The sequence below is a fragment of the Rhinopithecus bieti genome, unplaced genomic scaffold (genome assembly GCF_001698545.2).
Source record: "Rhinopithecus bieti isolate Rb0 unplaced genomic scaffold, ASM169854v2 scaffold_63316, whole genome shotgun sequence".
NCBI lineage: Eukaryota > Metazoa > Chordata > Mammalia > Primates > Cercopithecidae > Rhinopithecus > Rhinopithecus bieti.
The window spans coordinates 1,763,440-1,783,131 of NW_016824497.1; the positions used below are offsets into that span (position 1 = coordinate 1,763,440).

Sequence of the window (19,692 nt, forward strand, 5' to 3'; positions counted from 1 at the left end):
AATATTATGTTGGGGATTTACTTTCATGTAATGTAGGTGATGGGGAATGGATGGCGGTACAGGTAAAAGCTGATAATAAAGCAGGGCATTAGGTATATAGGGTTCATTATAGGATTCTACTTTTGTATAAGTTTAAAATTTTCCATAAGAAAACATTTAAAAAAGAACAACGAAGGGAATCCAGCATATCTACAAATCACTTAAAGTAGCTGCTGTGGCTGAAGGCTGACTAGTGCCTGTTAGTTAATGGGAAATCTCTATATCCTGGTTCATTTTTTAAAATAAGTCTTTTATTAATTTATAGAGAAATTTCTAAATGCCATTATCATCTCTTCACAGACTATACCCAGATCAGTATGTTTTCACTATTAAAACCCAAATCATTATTTTGGCTGAGCCCATTAATGCATTCATATCCTTGAAAAAATACTTCCTACTGTTTGTAGCTACTTGTGGGGTTTACCCTATTGCTCCTTAACTATGCTTAAATTCCACATCAGCAACCAGGAGCTGTTTTGATGTGGCAGCAACAGCATGCTTTTATCAGCGCCAACATCCTGAGATATAGCAGGAGGTTTCACATTGCTTGGAAGACTGCGAACTCTGTAAAGACAAATATCTGCTCCAAGAAGCAACTCTGAGGAACAAAAATGAATGTTTGCAGGCTAAGTACCTAAGTGGGTTCATACACTGGACTAATAAAAGTCAATGCTTTCTTTCTCTCTCTTTTTTTTGAAACAGAGTCTCGCTCTGCCGCCAAGGCTGGAGTGTAGTGGTGCAATTTCGGCTAACTGCAAACTCCACCTCCTGGGTTCATGCCATTCTCCTGCCTCAGCCTCCCCAGTAGCTGGGACTACAGGTGCCTGCTACCGTGCCTGGCTAATTTTTTGTATTTTTTAGTAGAGATGGGATTTCACCGTGTTAGGCAGGATGGTCTCGATCTCCTGGCCTCATGATCCGCCCGCCTCAGCCTCCCAAAGTGCTAGGATTACAGGCGTGAGCCACAGCACCTGGCCTTTTATTTATTTATTTATTATTATTATTATTTAAACAGGTCCTGCTGTCACCCAGGCTGGAGTGGTGCAGTGGCACGATCTCAGCTCACTGCAACCTCCGCCTCCCAGGCTTAAGCGATCCTCCCACCTCAGCCTCCAGAGTAGCTGGGATCACAGGTGCACACCATACGCCTGGCTAATTTTTGTATTTTTGGTAGAGACGGGGTTTTGCCCAGGCTAGTTTTGAACTCCTGAGCTCACGTGATCCACCTGCCAGCCTGCCAATGTGATGGGATCACAGGTGGGAGTCACCAGGCCAGGCCCGTCAGTGCTTTCTCTGACCGCAAGATGCTTTAGTTTTATAGATTATATTAGATGACATTATGACAAAATCATGTATTTGTATTTGAGGGACAACGCCATTCTGGACTTTCATAATAAAATGACATAGTTCTCATCTCTCTGAGAAAGTGCGTGTAGAGCAAACTGACAAAGTTCAAAATAACAGACCAAAGCAAGTCAAGCTAAACATACATGGGGAATTCTGACTCTTTTTAAAATGCAGCCAAATAACACTATTTGTTTTCCATCAGGAATAGATTAGCCATCTGACCAAGATGAGAAGTAACTAATTGTAAATTGATAGAGTGCTTTTCTTTAAAAATCAAACAACATAAACTTTGTACATATAATTGAGTCTTGTGTATCCAGCAGTTATTTAATGAAGCTACACTTATTCCAGTGGTGTTGGCAGACCTCAGCAGCTCTCTGGGATTCCTCATTTTAAAAAGCGTCTTTGGCCAGCATCATTATTTCATTATAGGACTTTGTTTTTGACATCCAATAGTCTTACTCAGCTCAATCACCACTAGCCTCCTAGTCTCAGTCTTAAATCTATCTTCAAATGATGAGGAAGAATGAGAGGGAAAATAAAGAAGGAGAGACAAGAAGAAAGAACACAGGATTGTCAGTTGTGACCTTGGGGTTTCCCCTGTGGTGGCAACTCTGCTAGGGACGGTCAGTTCTTCTAGATCTGTCTGCCTGAGAGCTCAGGAAAGCCAGACTGTAGTGTGGAGAGAGTTATAGGGAGAAGAAACCACTACATCACTCCTGGGCTTGGTCCAGTCTGAGCTGTTTCTAAGCATCTCAGACAGAGGCCCCAAAGTCCTTGAACTTGAGGCAATTGGAAAGCAACTGCTTTGATGAGGATTGCTGATCAGAGAGGGCTCCTGGAACATGAAAAGGAGGCAAGAGGACATCCTCAAGGACTCCCACTGGAAATAGAATTTGGTGACTCAGAGTGTCCTAAGCTCCAGAAATTGCAGTAGAATGAGAACGTGTGTGCATGTGTCTTTTTGGCCTAGCCAGTAAAAGGTGTCATGGGTTGAATTGTGTTCCTCCAAAAGATGTGTTCAGGTCCTAATCCCTGGTTCCTGTGAATGTGACCTTATTTGGAAATTGGGTCTTTGCGGATGTAAACATGTTAAGATGAGGTCATACTGGATTGGGGTGGGCCTTAATCCAACGACTGGCATTCTTATGAGGAGAGGGAAATTTGGACACACACACAGGAAGAAAGCCATATGAAGTGAAGGCAGAGGTTGGAGTGATGCATCTACAAGCCAACAAATGCCAAGGAATCATCCACAACACCTGGAAGCTGGTAGAGGCAAGGGTGGATCCTCTCCAAGAGCCATCAGAGAGACCATAGCCAGCACCTTGATTTTAAGCTCTTAGCCTCCAGAATTGTGAGAGAACAAATTTCTTTTGTTTTGAGCCATCCAATGGGTGGTCATTTATAAAGGCATTCCTAGGAAACTAATACAGAAAGGGAGGGGAAATAGCCCAATTCTCTCTAGTGTCAGGGACAGGCAAGGGCAGGATTTATCAGAATGAAATAGACCTGAAAATGAAGGCAAGAAAAGAAGCAGAGGATGGGTCATTCTGCTCTCTTTAGGTTGTGAATAGCCTAAATCCAAGAATGAAAATTTTTCTTTTTTTGAGATAGGATCTTGATCTGTTGCCCAGGCTGAAGTGCTGTGGCACGATCTTGGCTCACTGCAGCTTCTGCCTCTTGGCCTCAGCCTCCTGAGTAGCTGGGACTACAGGTGCATGCAACCATGCCCAGCTAATTTTCATATGTGTATAAACATATATAACATATAGGCCGGGCGCGGAGGCTCAAGCCTGNTTCACCATGTTGCCCAGGCTGGTCTCGAACTCCTGAGCTCAAGTGTTCTGCCTACCTTGGCCTCCCAAAGTACTAGGATTACAGGCATAAGCCATTGTGCTTGGCCTGAATGAAAACTCTTTATACAGAACTTGACCTAGCACCAAGTATTTGTATCTTTTTAATCTACTTTTACCATGATATATGCTGATGAACTTTTGCCTGGGTCAGGTACCTACACCAACTGTTACTGCCCAAGCTTGTTCTTGTGGTCACTGGGTACTTTGCCGCCTTCTCTCACCAGGGCTGTTTTTCCTCCAGCACGAGTTTGATATCCTTACAACTGGCAAGGGTGAGATGGAGGGCAGAGTTGCCACTACCTGTCTACCTGATTCTTCCCCTTACCTGTGCGAACCCCATACTTCAAGGTGTCTCTGCAGTCAACCAGGATCTGCTCCAGGGACTCGGGGTGGTCAGAGAGCTCCAAGTTGAAGCCCTCCATGCCTTCCAGCAACTGGTGTGGGTGATGGAAGTCCAGCACCTTGGTGGAGCGATCAAATGTCTTGCGGACATAGTTGAGGAGTATGTCCACCACTTCCAGGAGGAATTGCACAGTTTGCTCCTCCCCGTTCTTAGCCGGAAGCAGATCTGAATTGGGGAGAGCAATGAATGGTTATCACCTGACTCATATCTAGATTTCTTCAGCCCAGAGACCCCAAATATTAATCATGCTATCTGTATAGGCCTGATTTCATTCCGGGATATGTATGTGCACTGAGAATCTGATGTACCACATCCCCAGAAAAATGCACATACCCCAGAAAAATGCACATGCACAGAAGTTTTGCACGTTTTCCTGGGGGTTCGCGGCCTTTCTGACAGGCTGCTCAGACATGGAAGGAAGTGCTCTGAGATGCCCTGAACAACCTGTGACTGTGGTTGTCATCTGCCGATTGAATGGGCATCTGTGAGGAGTGTGATGGAGAGGGCATCTGTCGTGCTCCCCTGGGACCAGATGTGTCCCTGTCCATCTGGTTTAGTGTTGTGATGTGCTTGGTTTGTTGGCATCAGAGGGTAAGTCCTCTGTGGGTAGAGCCTGAGGTCCCCCCTGATGAGGGTGGTTCTTGGTGGTGTCCTTAGACAGGAAACTGGAGCTGGAAGATGGGGCTCAAGAAGGTGGGACAGGGAACCCCTGCCTCTTCCTTGACCTCATCCTTTTGGGCCTGGACTTTGAGATATCCAGAGGTGACTCTGGGTTTCAGGCTCTGCAGTAGTCAAGCTAGAGGTTAGGCAGGGAAAAAAGCTGTAGGGGCCCAATTCTGTAGCTCATAGGCAGGCTGTGCAGCTGTGCACGATACTCTCTGTGACTCCCTGGGTTAGCTCCAGGGTTTTAGGGACATATTGTTTAACACTCTGGTCTGCCTTCTGTGGCCCTGTGGGAAGTTCACGGAAGGGGATGGCGGTGGATCTACCTGTGAGCTGTTTGGGAGAGACTGGTAAAGCACCTCCTGAGATGAGAGTTATGAGGCAGCAGGGGTTAGTGAAACATCTCCGAAAGGAAAACAAGTTCCAGGGCACTCGGTTACGAGGCTCAGCATGCAACTTCCCACAGTGTGATTTTGTGTGTATGTGTGTGGCCAATCTTGCAGGATAAATGTTATTAAGGAAATCATTAGATTTTCTTATATGTAAGGTTCCTTTGACTCTGAGAGTCTATGAATGCATATTTGTTCCCTCGAGTGTCTTTAGAGTTGACTTTTATTGACTGCCCTCATCCAGTTTCTAAAATGATGGAGACCTGGGCAGCAGGGAGAGAGGGAGTCAGTTATATTCCCCCAAAGTCAGAAAAGCAGTTTCTTGTGGGTTCAGAGAGAATAATGACATTTCTTGATAAAAGAAGTAAAATTGCGGGAAAAAGTCAAGAAACTCAAATAAGAAATCTACTGGCTAGCATGGGGTGGGAGTGGGGCAGGCGCTACCTCTAGCAAACAGGTTGGAGAAGTCCGTCTCTGTGCGCCGGAAGCGGGCATCCCCGTCGCTGTTTTCACAGGAAAGCAGGTTCTTGGAGGACTGCCTCTCCTTGAAGGCACTCACAAGGCGACTCTTCTCTTCCAGGCTGTTGGTCCTTTGCAGGAAGCCTATGGCACAAAAAGCTGGTCAGAGAGAGTGCTGGAAACTGCCCAGCCCCTGAGGGTCAGCTGCGGAGCGAATTAACTCTCCAAGCAGGTCTCTTGTTTCTTCTGAGAAAAGAAGTGAGTGTCTGCGTTTTAAATATAGTGGCTCTGGCACCGCTCGCCTTCAGGCAGGGAGGGGGGCAGTGCCAAGTGTCATCAGTGGCAAAGACCCAGTCATGCAAGAGAGAAAAACAGTAAGTGAAGCCCATTCTCCTCTCTGAATGTGACAGTGAACTCACAATTAAGTAAGTTGGACAGCTTCCACTCCAGTGACCAGCCCCAGGATAGGGCTTTAAAGGAGGGGACACAATCAGAGAAGATGCTGCCAGCACTGTTCATGGGCTGTATAAGCAGAAGGAGGAGAGGAGAGAACAGCAGAGGGAGGAGGAAAGGTGAGGACAGCTGAGGGAGGAGGGTGAGGACAGCAGAGGGAGGAGGAGAGGTGAGGACAGCTGAGGGAGGAGGATGAAGATAGCAGAGGGAGGAGAGGTGAGGATGGCAGAGGGACGAGGAGGGGTGAGGACAGCAGAGGAAGGACAGTGAGGACCACAGAAGGAGGAGAGCAAGGACCGCAGAAGAGGAGGGTGAGGACAACAGAGGGAAGAGGGTGACGACAGCAGAGGGAGATGGCGAGGAAAGCAGAGGGAGGAGGGTGAGGACAGCAGAGAAGGAGGTTGAGGACAGCAGAGGAGGAGGGTGACGGACAGCAGAGGGGAACAGCCGAGGTGAGGACAGCAAAGGGAACAGAGGAGAGGCGACCAATACGCCCCACACACCACAGAAGGTGCGGGGGATGAAGAGACAAGACAAACAGGAGGGAAAAAGGGAAAACGGTAAAGAACGAGAAACAGCAGAGGCAGGAGGAGAGAGAGAAACAACCGCGAGGAAGAGGAGGTGGCAGAGAGGAGCGGTGAGAAGAACGGGAACGAGGCAACGGCACGAGAGACCACGCAAAGAAGGTACAACACAACCGAACCCGCCACGGAGAGGACAGCAGAGGGAGGACAGCAAGGACCGTGGAGGGAAGAGGAGGGGTGAGGACAGCAGAGGGAGGAGGGTGGGGACAGCAGAGGCAGGAAGATGAAGACAGCAGGGGAAGAGGGTGAGGACAGCAGACAGAGGAGGGCAAGGACAGCAGAGGGAGGAGGGCAAGGACAGCAGAGGGAGGAGAGATGAGGATGGCAAAGGGAAGAGGAGGGGTGAGCACAGCAGAGGGAGGAGAAGTGAGGATGGCAGAGAGAAGAGGAGGGGTGAGGACAGCAGAGGGAGGAGGGGTGAGGACAGCAGAGAGAGAAGGGTGAGGACAGCAGAAGGAAGAGGATGAGGACAGCAGAAGGAGGGTGAGGACAGTAGAGGAGGAGGGTGAGGACAGCAGAGGGAGGAGGATGAGGACAGCAGAAGAAGGACAGCGAGGACCGCAGAGGGAAGAAGAGGGGTAAGGACAGCAGAGGGAGGAGGGTGAGGACAGCAGAGGAAGGAGGATGAGGACAGCAGAGGGAGGGGGATGAGGACAGCAGAGGGAGGAAGGTGAGGACTGCAGAGGGAGGGGGGTGAGGACTGCAGAGGGAGGACAGCAGAAGGAGGAGGGGTGAGGACGGCAGAAGGAGAAGGAGTGAGGTCCAACAATGAGGATTCAGGCAGACACTTTCCTCCAGCACCAGGTAATGCTCACAGGGTTGAACATAAGTGGTATTTTTCTGAATGCAAACCTGAATGCAGCTTTTCTTGTACCACCCCCTCTCCTCGAATAAAGGTATTGTAAGACAAAAAAAGCTTCAATCTTAAGTATGTTGCCATTTAATTCTACAAGTACTTATTGAGCACCTGTTATACAAAAGCACTTTGCTAAGCATCTAGGATGGGAGACCGATAAAGCTGAGTGAAACAGATCCCCTGCCCTCTAGGAGCCTACAAGCCTGGCAGATGTTGACCAATGCTGGAATAAAAACAGTCATCCAAGAACTCCACAGAGATGACAGGAAGGATCTGAGCCCAGGGCGGGATTCTCAGTGCCTCATCACCCCTCAGAGGGAGTGGAAAGTTCTTCTGCCTGAGGCCAGCAGGACAAACTCCAGCAGCAAATGGGGAAGGAGAGTTGAGCCAAAAGGGCAGGAGAACCTGCCAGCGTGGAGCACACTCCCCTCCACATCTCCACCGTCCCCTGTGGGGCTCCTGGCCCGCACACCTGCTCTTTCCCTTGGCTTCTCCTCCTTCAATTCAGCCTTAGTCTTATCCCAAATTGCAATACACTGAAAAGAAAAATGTTCCAAGCTTCTAGTGACCCCAAAGCTGTCTCTGTAAATACTGAGATCCTTGGAGAGTCACACGTGTCACAAGGCAGACTTGGAAGAAAGTCCCAAGAGGTGCAAAAAGGCAAGTTAATCTGGAGAATTCAGCTTTGCTTCCCAGGACTACAATTCAACTGTGATGGGTGGGAGATGGAGGGATGCATGGGAAGGCTGCGGTGATTAGAATCCTCCCACACAAGGGAGCCAGGGGCTATTTCTGGAGGGAAGAATGGGAAAGCAGAGGCACCAAGGTTTTTGTTGTTCCCAGCACCTTTTACATTTATCACTAAAGCCCAAAGGACATGAGAAGGGGGTAAATACACTATAATAGAGCTTTATACTTGGGTATAAAGATGGGGTTGTATCCTTTTCCATATCTCTTTGCCTACTTCCTGAATTCCTCCTCCAAATCTTCAAAGTCCAGAACCAGGAGCCAGCGCTCATTTGCCAGAGGGATGCAGGATCAGATGGCACCTGAACTCTGAGACTGCTCCCCTTGTCCCAGAACATTGAGCTGTGGAATTTGCCAGACTTGAAAGATCAAACCCATGTGGCCTCATGCAGTGAGGTCCTACCCAGCAGAAACGCCACTCTGTTGTCCCTGATGTCTGGTTAGTCTTCTGACTCACTCCCTGAGTCTCCCCACCTTGAAGCCCCTTCCCTCTGGGCAGCTGCAGGAAGCAGAAACTCGGCTTGAGGTTTTGACATAGGCTCTCCCAGAGATGCCCTGATGAGGCTGACGGATGATCATTATGCCACAGCTTTTTTTTTTTTTTTTTTTGAGACGGAGTCTCACTCTGTCACCCAGGCTGGAGTGCAGTGGCATGGTCTTGGCTCACCACAACCTCCATCTCCCAGGTTCAAGTGATTCTCATGCCTCAGCCTCCTGAGTAGTTGGGATTATAGGCATCCACCACCATGCCTCACTAATTTGTGTATTTTTAGTAGAGACGGGGGTTTCACCATGTTGGTCAGGCTGGTCTCAAACTCCTGACCTCAGATGATCCACTGTCTCGGCCTCCCAAAGTGCTGGGATTACAGGTGCGAACCACCGTGCCCAGCCCTATGACACAGCTTTAAACCTGCATCCCATTCCTTGGGCTGCACTTCCAGTAATGTACTAGGAATCAGAATCCTCTCTAAATCCTGTAATTATTTTATGAATAGCACACTTACACTGCATTATAATTTATGTTAAAAACAATTAATTTGCTAGTCTAAACATGTAATATACATTGTCATGTCTTTCACTTCGTTTAGGAAGGTGTTTGTTTTCTAAAATACTGGGATCCTCAGAAAGGTAGGTGATCCAGGCCTCCCTTGGCTCTGAGAGGCCCTGGAAGGAGCTGCTTCTCCAAGGATGAAGAGGTGGTGGATGACATGGAGGTCAGTGCCTTGACAATTTCCCTGGCTAGCAAGGGGTCCTGTAAGAAGGGGCCCCAGAGAATGAAGCCAACTGTACTCCCTCTTGCTCGAGGACCTACTTTAAGCCTGTGAATAACTGGTGACAGAGCTCTACATTCTTAGAGGCAAAGAGGAAAGCAGAGGAGAGGCAAAGCTGCAGTTGTGTTTGGTTGGGTGCTAGCACACTGGCCGGCTGCAAGGGAAGAAGTCATGACTCCACCTCTGAGCTGAGGGGAGCTCCTGCTGTGGGTTCCTCACCCCTGCTGCCAAACTCAAAGGCTTATGGGGCCCAGTGAGAGAGTGTGTATGTGTATGTGCGTGTGCATGTGTGCACATGTATGTGTAGCTAGAAAGCATCTGGCTCCAGCCAGTTGTTGCCAAGTGGGGCTTTGAACTGTGCATGGCATAAGCACCTATGGCCAACAGGGCATGTGGGAGCTGAAGCTCAGCATATTCTCTGTTCAGCAAGCTATGACATGGAATTGCATATGCATAGACGGAGGGGCTCTTTTTCATTTTTTGTTTTTGTTTGAGACAGGGTCATACTCTATTGCTATGGTCCAGACTGGAGTGTAGTGGCGCCATCATAGCTCATTGTAATCTCAAACTCCTGGGCTCAAGTGATCCTCCTGCCTCATCCTCTTGAGTAGTAGGACTGCAGCTACTCTGCAGGTGTGGCCACCACACCTGGCTAATTTTTAAAAAGTTTTTGTAGAGATGGCGTCTCCCTATGTTACTCCGGCTAGTCTCAAACTCCTGGCCTCAAATGATCCTACCACCTTGGCCTCCCAAAGTGTTGGGATTACAGATGTGAGCCACCATGACCTCTTTTTCTGATTTTCATTGGCTAACAGCACCTGCCATGTTCCCCCGCCGCCATTCCCCACCCCCCGTTTTTTTCAAGAGAAACCAGAAAAAGAGAACACTTGAAATCTCTCTATTTTTAAGGTTTGGCACTTGATACAAAATTATACACACACACACACACATACACACACACACACACACACACACACACACACACAGTGTAGGCTAAATAAAACAGCTCAGGGGCTGTAATTGGCAGCAAGAGATAAGTGATGGAAGCCCAAGGACACCCTGGGAAGTTAGCAGAGCCCGGAGCCAGAACTTAGGGATCCCTGCAACTCATCGTATTTAGGTCATGCCACCATGCCTACAGCCACTTTCCAGCTCTTGGCAAGACCATGGGTTTCTTCTAGCTGATTATTCTCCCTGGAGGATTCTGCCTCCAGAGCTAAGGGTACCTACCACTAGTGGGGCCCAGGGCCTTCCTTGCAGCTTCATTCCATGGCTTTTGGGGAAGGGCAGGGGGAGAGTGAGTGGGGGTTGAATATTTTGGCAAGGCACTGAGGGTGCTTCTGAGAGTCATCCAGGGCAATAGGTTTGGAAGTGGGAAGAGGACCACGAGTTCCTCTGCTCTCTTAATGTGAAAGGGCAAACCAACCTGGATGGTGTCAAGTCAAGAAGGGACCCTCCAGGTCCATCCCTCCAGGGATGAAGGGAGTTGTGTGTGTGTGTGTGTGTGTAGGAAGGCAAGGAGCTGTGAACCTACCTAGGGCCAACACCAAAGACTGCACTCTGCTTCCACTAGCTTAAAATGGAAAGCCAAAGTTGTCTCAAGGTATGGAAAATAAATCTTAGTGTTTCGTTTTCTTTCAGAATCAAACCTAATGGGAAGCCTCCTAACCTGTGACCCCAAAAGCAGAGCATTTTAGCCCAAGGCAATTTCTCCTCAACAGACTACCTTGGATTGTGGGGAGCAGAAACAGGGAGGAAACTCTGAGGACTGTAGCCCCCAGGAGCTCTCCCTTCTGGCTTTGGCTGACAGTGGGGGAGGGGGATTTGAGGCCAACTCCGGGTTGGTTCCCTATTTCCGGACCCAGAGAAGCCCCATTCTTTCCCTCCTCTTTACCCTTTCTGAACTTGTCGGGTATGTCCCCATAAGAAGCACTTAGACCTTTTATTCCCGCGGAAGTGGAGCGCCTGCAGCCAGAGGAGCAGGGGACAGTAGGGGGCAGGATGGGAGTGAATGAGGGCTGCCCCCTACCCTCAGCAGGTCAGGCGTCGCGGGTAAGGAGCCCTCACCCAGAGCCTGCCCCTACCCTGTCCTCGGCTGCGGCGGGAGCCCAGGGCTCGCTCAGTTCTGCCTGCCCGGCTGCATGACAATGACGGCTGCAGAAGCCGAGCGCCGCGGCCGCCGAAGGGACCTGGCGCGAAACGGGCCATTAAGCCCAGAATGGCGGCAGTGTGGGGGTGGAGGTGGGAGTGAAGGTGGGGGTGGGAGTGGAACGGGGCTATTTATAGAACAAAGCTCCAGCCTGCGGCCTCCCCAGCACAGGGATGCAGCCCTGGCCTCGCCCCACGGGCGGGCGTCCCGCGCTGGGGAGAAGGCCAAACCCCCAGGCCACCCGGCGGCAGGGCTGGGCTGGGCTTTCGGTGGAAAATGGCTGGGTCTAGGAATCCAGCGCCCCTTCCTCGGTAAACGCCAAGTCCCAGGGTCTAGAGGAGAGAGCCCCAGAAACGCAGGGAAGGCGCGGCGCAGCCAAGCAGGGAAGGGAGTAATTCCCCAAAGCGGCTGCTCTGCTCTGACTGCAAACTGTCACCGCCCTCGCCCCAGGACCCGGGGAGGCTGGGAAGATCAGGTGCAGAGAGCACCCAGGCGGCAGGCGGCTTTCGACGCTCCGGGGCTGGGGCGGGCGGGCGGGCGTGTCCTGCGCCTGCTCTGCCGCTATCTCCCGCGTGCAGCAGCTGACGGATGGCTCTTTAATAAGCCCCTCGTTAATCTTCCCCCGCCTCTCCAACCTCTGCCCGGGGACATCCGTATTTTCTGGCCCGATAAGGCTAGAGAATTTTAGATGGTGAAATGTAGCAAGGAAAGCAAGTCCTTATTGTTCAGCCGGAGTCACTCAGCTGTGTCCCTTCGAACAAATCTCCCTCCTTAAAAAAAAAAAAAAAAAAAAAAAAAAAAAAAAAAAAAACTCCATCCCTTGGGCGTTTTCATTTCAGACCCTCCTGTCTCCAAAGAGCAGTTCTTTCTCCTCTCCAGCTCCCTGATCTATTTTTTTCCTTCCCGGCAAATCTCATTCGGCACTGCCCGGTCCTTTCGCCCCCTGCGACTCCTTGTCTCTGCTCGTCCCCTTTCCCTTCCTTCGTCGCCTTCAAGGATACGCCAGGCAAACCCTCGTGCCTCCCCCGGGGAGGTCATGGAGGGCTCCAGGCAATCCTTTTCCCTAGCCTCCGAAGCCCCAAAGAAACTTGAATCCGTTATGACATCTCAGGGCAAAACCCCTCAAGGTGGAGATACCACTTTCAATGTGACCCAACCGCGGGTGGAGGTGCGAGTGAGGGGTAGGCGATGATGTAGGGGACGGGGGAGACGTGTCAGCTACAGCTTTAGGCAGATACCGCGCCTTTGGTCTGCTCTCCAGCAAGCCAGATCAGTTCACCTTTTCTACGCAACCTTTGGGACGCGCAGGCAAAGTGCACAGCACCGGGTGGGAGCTGCTTGCGCACGGGGCTAGGAAAGTGGTGTTGCCGCGTGGGGGCGCCTTCCTCCAGCTTTTGCGCCCAGGCAGGACACTCGGCGTTCGCTCCATGGGGTCTTGGGGATTGGGGACTCCAGAGGAAAAGACCCCTGGGGACAGGGTCTGGGGCGGGCAGAGGAGGGTGAGGGCCTGTAGGGGAGCGTCGTCGCTGGCTGTGCTGGCTGTAATTACATTAGAAAATCAGACCCAAGAGCCGGGATCCCCCTCTGCTTGCGTCCCGGTCTCCCAAACCCAAAAGGTCTGCGCGCCTTGCCGCCCAGCCGGGCCCCAGCGGGCCCTGTCACTTACCGCAGATCTTGAGCCCCAGTTTTCTGGTGCATCCATGGGCCACGCCGCACCAGGTATCGTACGCTAGGACGAGAGAGAGGGAGAGAGGTGCGGTCAGGGAGGCTCTGACCCTGGGGAAATGGGTGGAGGGCAATGGTTTTCTTGGGGAAGGATGAGGTCTTTGCCGGAGCTCTTCATTAAAAGCTCCTTCCTGAAAGGAGCTAGGAGCCAAATCTGTGAGCCAACAGGCATACCCTCTGAGCCCCCATCATACTCCCTTCTTGTTCCTGGCTTCAAATATAGAACGGTGTCTCTGAGAGGTGGGGCACCCAGCACCCCTCCGGGCCCCCAAGCGACCCCCACCCGGCAGGCCCGGAGGTGGGGTCAGAGTTGGGTGAAGGCTGACCCACACGGAAAGGGCCAGGGCTCCGCAGACTCAAACTGCCCAACACCCACTGGCCAGGCCCCGCAGACTCAAAGGGCGACCACAGCAGCCCAGAAAGGGAACACAGGCATCTGGGACCGAAACGTCTCATAATTTCTTGGCGGGTCTCCAGCCTAGTGGCAGCTTAAAATAAACTGGCATGAAATGGGGTCGCAGAAGAGTTCAAGAATTAATTGGGTGAAAAATAGTATTTGACTAGATGATCGGGCTCGCATGGCTGCTCTTCACTCAGACTGGGGAGTGGGGAAGACAATAGTGCGCCTCAGCTCCTCATCCCTGGCCCCTTTTCCCAACCTGCCCCTCATTAACCCTCACCTCTGACATCTTGGGTCTGGAGCAGGCACAGGTAAATGGAATCAAGCACCCTTCCTCTGAGTCACAACTGAGGGTGGAGGTGCTGCTGGATTTTCCTTCTTTTCCAGGCTGTTCTCAAACCCCTCAAGGTCTACCTGCTGCCTTCGGGGCTCAACTTCCAGCAAGAAGCGTGGAAAGCAGCCCCATACCCGCTAAGCCCCCAAGCGGGCTGGTGTGGTGAGCCCAGCACGAAATCCCCTTCCAATCTCTCAAAGCAAAGCTCTCCAAGCACTCCCATCCCTTACCCTACCCTTCCTGGTGCCTTCAGCTTCACACAAGTGTTGCAGGCGATAAGGAGAGTGACATCAATTAAACCCGAAGCACAACAGAGCCCCAGCGGGGAGAAGAAACAGCCTGACATCGGTGAGACATCTCACAGATGGAGTTCCAGTGACAGACAGGAAATCAGTGCAAAAGCGAAACCTAATAATACCTGGCGGATAAAGAGCTATTTGGACCTGATAAAGTACTTTCACTTTAAACATCATCTCATCTAATTCTCGTAACAGTCCTATGAAACTGGCAGGAGTGTTGATCTAAGGGTCATTTGACAAAGAAAAAACATCGAGGCTCAGAGAGGTTACATGAGTTTTCCAAGGTCACTCGGCAGGGAAGTTGGAGGTCAGATACATTGCACTGCCTTTCAAAATTGGGGGCTGCAATGAAAGGGAAAGGGAGATGGGGAGAGCAAGCGAGAGAGCCCCTTTGATGTAGCAAGGGTCGGGAAGACCCAGTGGTTGAGGACAAGGAGGGCTCCAAGTCCCACCCAACGGTTGCTAGAACAAGAGAGTGCCTAAGGTTGCCTGCACTAAGGCCACCTCCCAGGATACTCTAAAGGGGCAGAGAAGTGGAGCTAGCTCGGTGGGCAAGGGTATTGTCTGCAAGGGAGGGTGAGAGTGGATAGAGCGCCCAGCGCTCCTGTGAAGCCTGGGGTGCGGATGCCGTAGCTAGGCTAAGGGCCCGCAACAGTGTGCCTGGGACTCGTGCTGCTTGCTCTTTCACAGCAGGGTCTCCGGCTCTCTTTTGTAGCTTCGAGGCAAACCAGGCCACGTGCGGATTCAGGTCATCGCGTCTGTTGGGTCTCCTACCTGTGACTGGGCATTTGCACCGGCGACTGGCGGCCACCAGGAAGTAGGCGCAACGGAAGTGGAGGGTAAATTAACACAACTGCTTGCTAACCCCCCACTCCCACCCCCAGGCGGCAAAAGGGGGTGGGAAATGTGGAAAGCGTCGGAAAAGAAATCCATCAAGGCTAAAGCAACACACAAAGGCGGGCGGGCCTGGCGTTCCTCCCACCCTGCCCTGACCAGCTCCAACCCCTGTGCCTGGTTCATATGCTACCAGGGCTGGCGACTCTCCTGAGCCCCTCTTTGTTGTGTGGGTAATTGTATCCCTCCTGGGTGGCGGGAAGAGGGAGCTGCAAAGGAAACTGGAATGAGACCTGAGGACTTAACACAGGACCTCCTGCCCGGGAACCAATGCCAGCGTCTAAAGGGGCTTTCCGGTAATAATCCCCACCTCGTTGATGAGGATAGTTATTTTCTCAAATATAAAGTGCTATAAAAGCGCATCAATAAGCACTCCCTGTAACCACATTGTCCTTCTTAAGCCCTTTCTGTATACAAATTCTGGAAATTCATGTAATTAATTACATCTCAAACAAAATAAATAAAGAGGGGAGCGGGAACCCTTACAGTCTGAAGCTGATAGTTTTTTTAGGGGGGTGGGGTCAGGAGACACTTCTTCACTCCAACAAGGAGAAAGAAAAACAATTTTCTCATCTCAAGCCTTTACAGAGGTAGGAAATAAAATTAAAGATAGATTCTGGAAATGGGTTGAGGAGCCTGTAGCACTTAAGACAGGGAAGCATAAATCCTCCTCCCTCTTTAATCTGGGTTCTCTTTTCTTTCTCTCTTTTCGGGACATGTCACCTCCTGACAGATCTCTTGCCTGGGGTAAGGAGAGAGGTGTACTCTCCTCTCTATGATAAATCTTCTTGCCCCCTCCCAGTTCCCCATCTCTTGCCACTCAGAATGCTGCCCGTTCCCCGCTTTATTTATTTATTTATGTCTCTGAGATGTAATTAATTGTATGGAATGTCAAGGCTCAGTCTCAGTTTTATGCACCTTTCCCGCCCCTGGCTTCTCCCTAACTCGTCAATAGCTTGATGCAAATTTGGAGCAATTAGAGACCCTGAGTTTTCTAAACGCTGCAATTAACGTCCAAATTTCCGCTGATTACAGACTTTGAGCACAGCGCAGGGGGAAAGGAGGAGGTTAGATCTTGGCTCAACGAAAACCGGGGACTGAAAATTTTTATTCCTGCTGGGGCTCCCAGCTCTTCATTCCGCCCCCTGCCCTGACCCCTGTCGTCCCACGAAGCAAAGAAACCACACACAACAGAATAAAAACGACACTGGCTGCGCGCCCCTCCTCCGCCGCGAAGCCCTCAACGATCGCCGCCACTCGGACCTTGCGTGGTCCTCGCTTTCCGGTGCCCTGGGAGTCACCTAGCGTCCCTGACAGCCAAATGACCTCTGGCAGGGACCCGGTCAGAGCCCCATTCATTTCCCAGCCTCCATTATCTCCGCGCTCCCTCTTCCCTTTCCGCCAGCTCAGCCTCCCGACGTCCCAGCGCCCCCATCTTCCCCGCAGTTCATTTGAAAGAAAATTGGGGCGGGACCTACTTGTGGGGCGCAGGTTAGTGGTATTGGGGTCCGCTCCCGCGTTCGAGGAGGTTGCAGACGAAGATGGGGTCGAAGACGCCATCAGCTCGGTCGTCCCGGGGCCTCTACTGTCCGGGGTCCTCGACTGGTCCGGCGCAGAAACAGGCTGCAAAGAGAAGCAAGAGCTGTGCGGGGAGGACTTCCGGGGTCCTGCACACTGGAGGGACTGAGCAACCGGGGGCGCGGACGACTCCTCTTGAAGATCCGGCGCTGGAGAGACAAGAGGGAGGAAGGGCAGCGAGCCTGCCTGGTCGGGGTGCACTGGGGTGGGGGCAGCGGAGAGACGTGCACGTTAGCTCCGGTACTGGGGAGCGGGCAGCGTAGCCCTGGGGCGGTCTCGAGTCCGGCGGTGCATCGGCGCGACCTAGAGTGAAGCGCCGACACGAGGCAGGGTCAAGGTGGGGGGTCCAAGGCCAGTACAAGACGCGGGGGTGTGGGGGACTGGGCTAGGAGTACAGGGGAGCGCTCAGTGAGAGATTTTCCAGCCGAGCCGCTACAAGCCCCATTGGGCACTCAGCACCGGCGTGCGGGCCAGCGGGGGGAGGGCGCACGGGGCGGGCATGTCTGGTTCGGTGTCTGGTTCCCGTTGTTGTGTCTGGCTAATTCCTTGGAAAGAAAGACACTAACTGCTCCGGGGACCAGGGACTTTGGTGAGACAAGGTGAGAGGGGGAAAATGGCCCATATTTTTATGTTCTCCCGCGGACTCGGCCAGAAAGGAACCACAGTCACCTTGCACTCCAGACAGCCAGAAAGCAGCGAGTCGGAACCTTGCTTGTCTCCCTCTTATCCCTACCGGTTTTTAGCCATGGCTAAGCCTAGGGCGAGGTTTCGGTCCGGTTTCAGCGTTTCTCCTGTACCTAGCCCCTCGAGGACCCCAGATTCCTCGCGGTGCAGATCCAGAGAGGGTGGGGTAGGTAAGAATGGGGATCGTCACCGGGGAAACGAACTTGCGCGCAGCGCGCAGGAGGCGGCGGACAAAGATCTTGCGCGGCGCCCCTGCTCTACTCTCGGCGCTGGCGCGATGGCGCCCGAAGGCCCTGGGACAGAGGGTGCGGGAGAATCTGGGTAGATCGAGGACCCCGCAGAGAAGCACCCATCGGCTATCGCCTCCACACCCTCCCTCCGACCTCACACCTAGGCCCGCGCGCGCACTCGCACAGCAACACGGGCAGCGGGTCGACCACGGCCGCTGGGAAAGTAACAGGTTACCGCTCCTAGTAGCGCCTTTGGCTGCTGCTGGCCAGGCGCCCTTTGGAGGGACAGGCGCTGGCAGCATGGAAGCTCAAGGGAAAATCGCTGTTGCCCCACTTCAAGTAGAGCCTCAGCCTCTGTGCGTCCCCGGGGCGTGAATCCAGCGGGCAGAGATAAGAAGAGTGACGAGGGCGGGGGGGGTGGGGGGTCCCTGCGCAGCGCACCCGTGGAGAGCAGGGACTAGGGCGGGCAGGAAGCACTCATTTCGGGAGGGTGGGTGGCCGGCGCCGGGGATGGGGTTGGTTGAGAAGCCGCGGGCGGAGAGGACCTGGCTGAACAGACACGGTTGGGCGCTGGGAAGTCCAGGTGGTCGCTCGCTTACCCACCTCGGCTCGGCCACAGCGAGCCGGGCACTCCCGCCTTTCCTCTGCACAGCGCCCAGCGATCCGCTCGGCTCGGCTCGGCCCTGACAGGCGTAATCTGCCCGGCGTCACCTCCAGCTGCTTCCTCGTTCTCGCTAGTTCCGTCTCGCACGCGAGCGCCAGGAGAAGAGAGAGATTCGAAGAGGCGGCTGCACGGCTTCGGGGTAGGCGGGGGCAGAGTGGGGAGGCGGGGACCGGATCCGCGGGGAAATCACGAGGCCGTTGCTCGCGGGGGCAGCTCGTCGGCGGAGCGGCGGGGCTCCTCTGCAGGTGCCTGACCGCCTCTGGAGCTTTATAGGGCGATTATAAATCCAGCTCACGGTTTTGCGCCCGGAAGGAAAAAAAAGGTCTTATGAGTAATCCAGAACGTACTCAACACGCTTTTTTTTCCCTTTGGAAATAGGCAGGCTGTCGGGTGAGAGGAGGGAAAAGATAATTCCTACGAAGAATTCTGCCTTTCTGAGCGTTTCTTCTTCCCTCCCTCCTTTCCCCTCTCCCATTTCCCCTCCCCCTCCCATATCTTGTCGGAGACCAGCGGCGGCTTTGCCTCAGTCCTTTTCCCCGGGGTTCCCCCAAATCTGTGACCCTGCGACGCTTCCTTGAGCGAAAGCGCGCTCTGGGTCGTGTCCTCGTTGGCTCTCTACGGAGCCGGGATTGTTGTAACGGCAAAGGAGGCAGAAATGAGGGGAGATCTCTCAGACCACGGAGGAATTAGTTTCCTCATCCAGCCCTGGGCCTCATCAAAGTAGCACACCTGGCCACAGCTACCCAGTGCCACCGGCAGAGAAAAGGACCCCACGTCCCTTTCGCTATGAGCTCGCTCCTAGCTTTGGCCCCCTTGGTGATGGGAAAAGAAGGCCTCCTGATTAATCACGTCTGAAGGTTGATGACACGCACGAGCGCCGCTGCACGCGCATGGGGAACCCGTGCACAGAGGTGCCCCGGGAGGGGCGGACCAGCTCCTCTTGCCCTGGCCCACTTCCCCTTCGATTTCACGCGCTTTAAGGATTCTCCCACTGCAATATTTAGGCAAGGTTAAAAGAACCGCTGCGTTGGGAAAAGCCCCTCGCCTTAAAAATGCGTTGATGGAGAAATTCCCACCAGAGGGCGCCAAGAGCCCAGAGACCGACCGGCCCCGCGCTCCCGGGTCTCTCCTCCAGCGCCCGAGAGGAGCCCACACCTGGAGCTGCTGGCCAGACGGTTACGCGCCAGCCTGCCTCTTCATGCCTTGCCTCACCGCCCTGTCACTAGTTTAAGTTCTCCCCTTTCTTCTCCCCCCGTTTCTTTTTCTTTAGGGCAAAAAAGTTGATGTCTGTGCGTGTCTGGGTAACACTGTGTAGGCAGTGATTCCTCTACAGGTATTTACCGTGGTCCTCCCCCTCTCCCCCGGTGGTGCAGCACGCAGGGGTTATTTATGCGCACATCTGGGGCCTCACTGGTTCAGCCGAGGCCCGTCCGTTTTCTTTGAATGTCTTGTCGCCTTTCACTACAACACAATGGAAATACACACACAAAAAATGTTATAAATCACAGAGAGTTCCATGAGGGAGATCGAAGGGTCCGCCCTGGGCAGATATGGCCTGACCAGCAAGAGGGATCTCGAAGGGTCCGCCCTGGGCAGATATGGTCTGATCAGCAAGAGGGATCTCGCTGTTGGGTTTGAAATAATCGCGTTGCCTTTGGTACTAAA

General features: G+C 52.7%; 1 protein-coding gene across 1 annotated transcript in view; it reads right to left on the reverse strand.

Annotated features, from left to right (window-relative positions):
* GAD1 (glutamate decarboxylase 1) overlaps window positions 1-18,454 on the reverse strand; it is a 46,515-nt gene extending 28,061 nt beyond the window's left edge. The window contains exons 1-5 of the mRNA XM_017862371.1: window positions 17,967-18,454; window positions 16,350-16,494; window positions 12,886-12,948; window positions 5,145-5,303; window positions 3,571-3,813 (exon numbers count right to left, since the gene is read on the reverse strand). Coding sequence (XP_017717860.1) covers window positions 3,571-3,813; window positions 5,145-5,303; window positions 12,886-12,948; window positions 16,350-16,431 — 547 coding nt within the window. The 5' untranslated portion in view covers window positions 16,432-16,494; window positions 17,967-18,454. The remainder of the gene's footprint in view (window positions 1-3,570; window positions 3,814-5,144; window positions 5,304-12,885; window positions 12,949-16,349; window positions 16,495-17,966) is intronic.
* Between the last annotated feature and the right edge of the window lie 1,238 nt (window positions 18,455-19,692).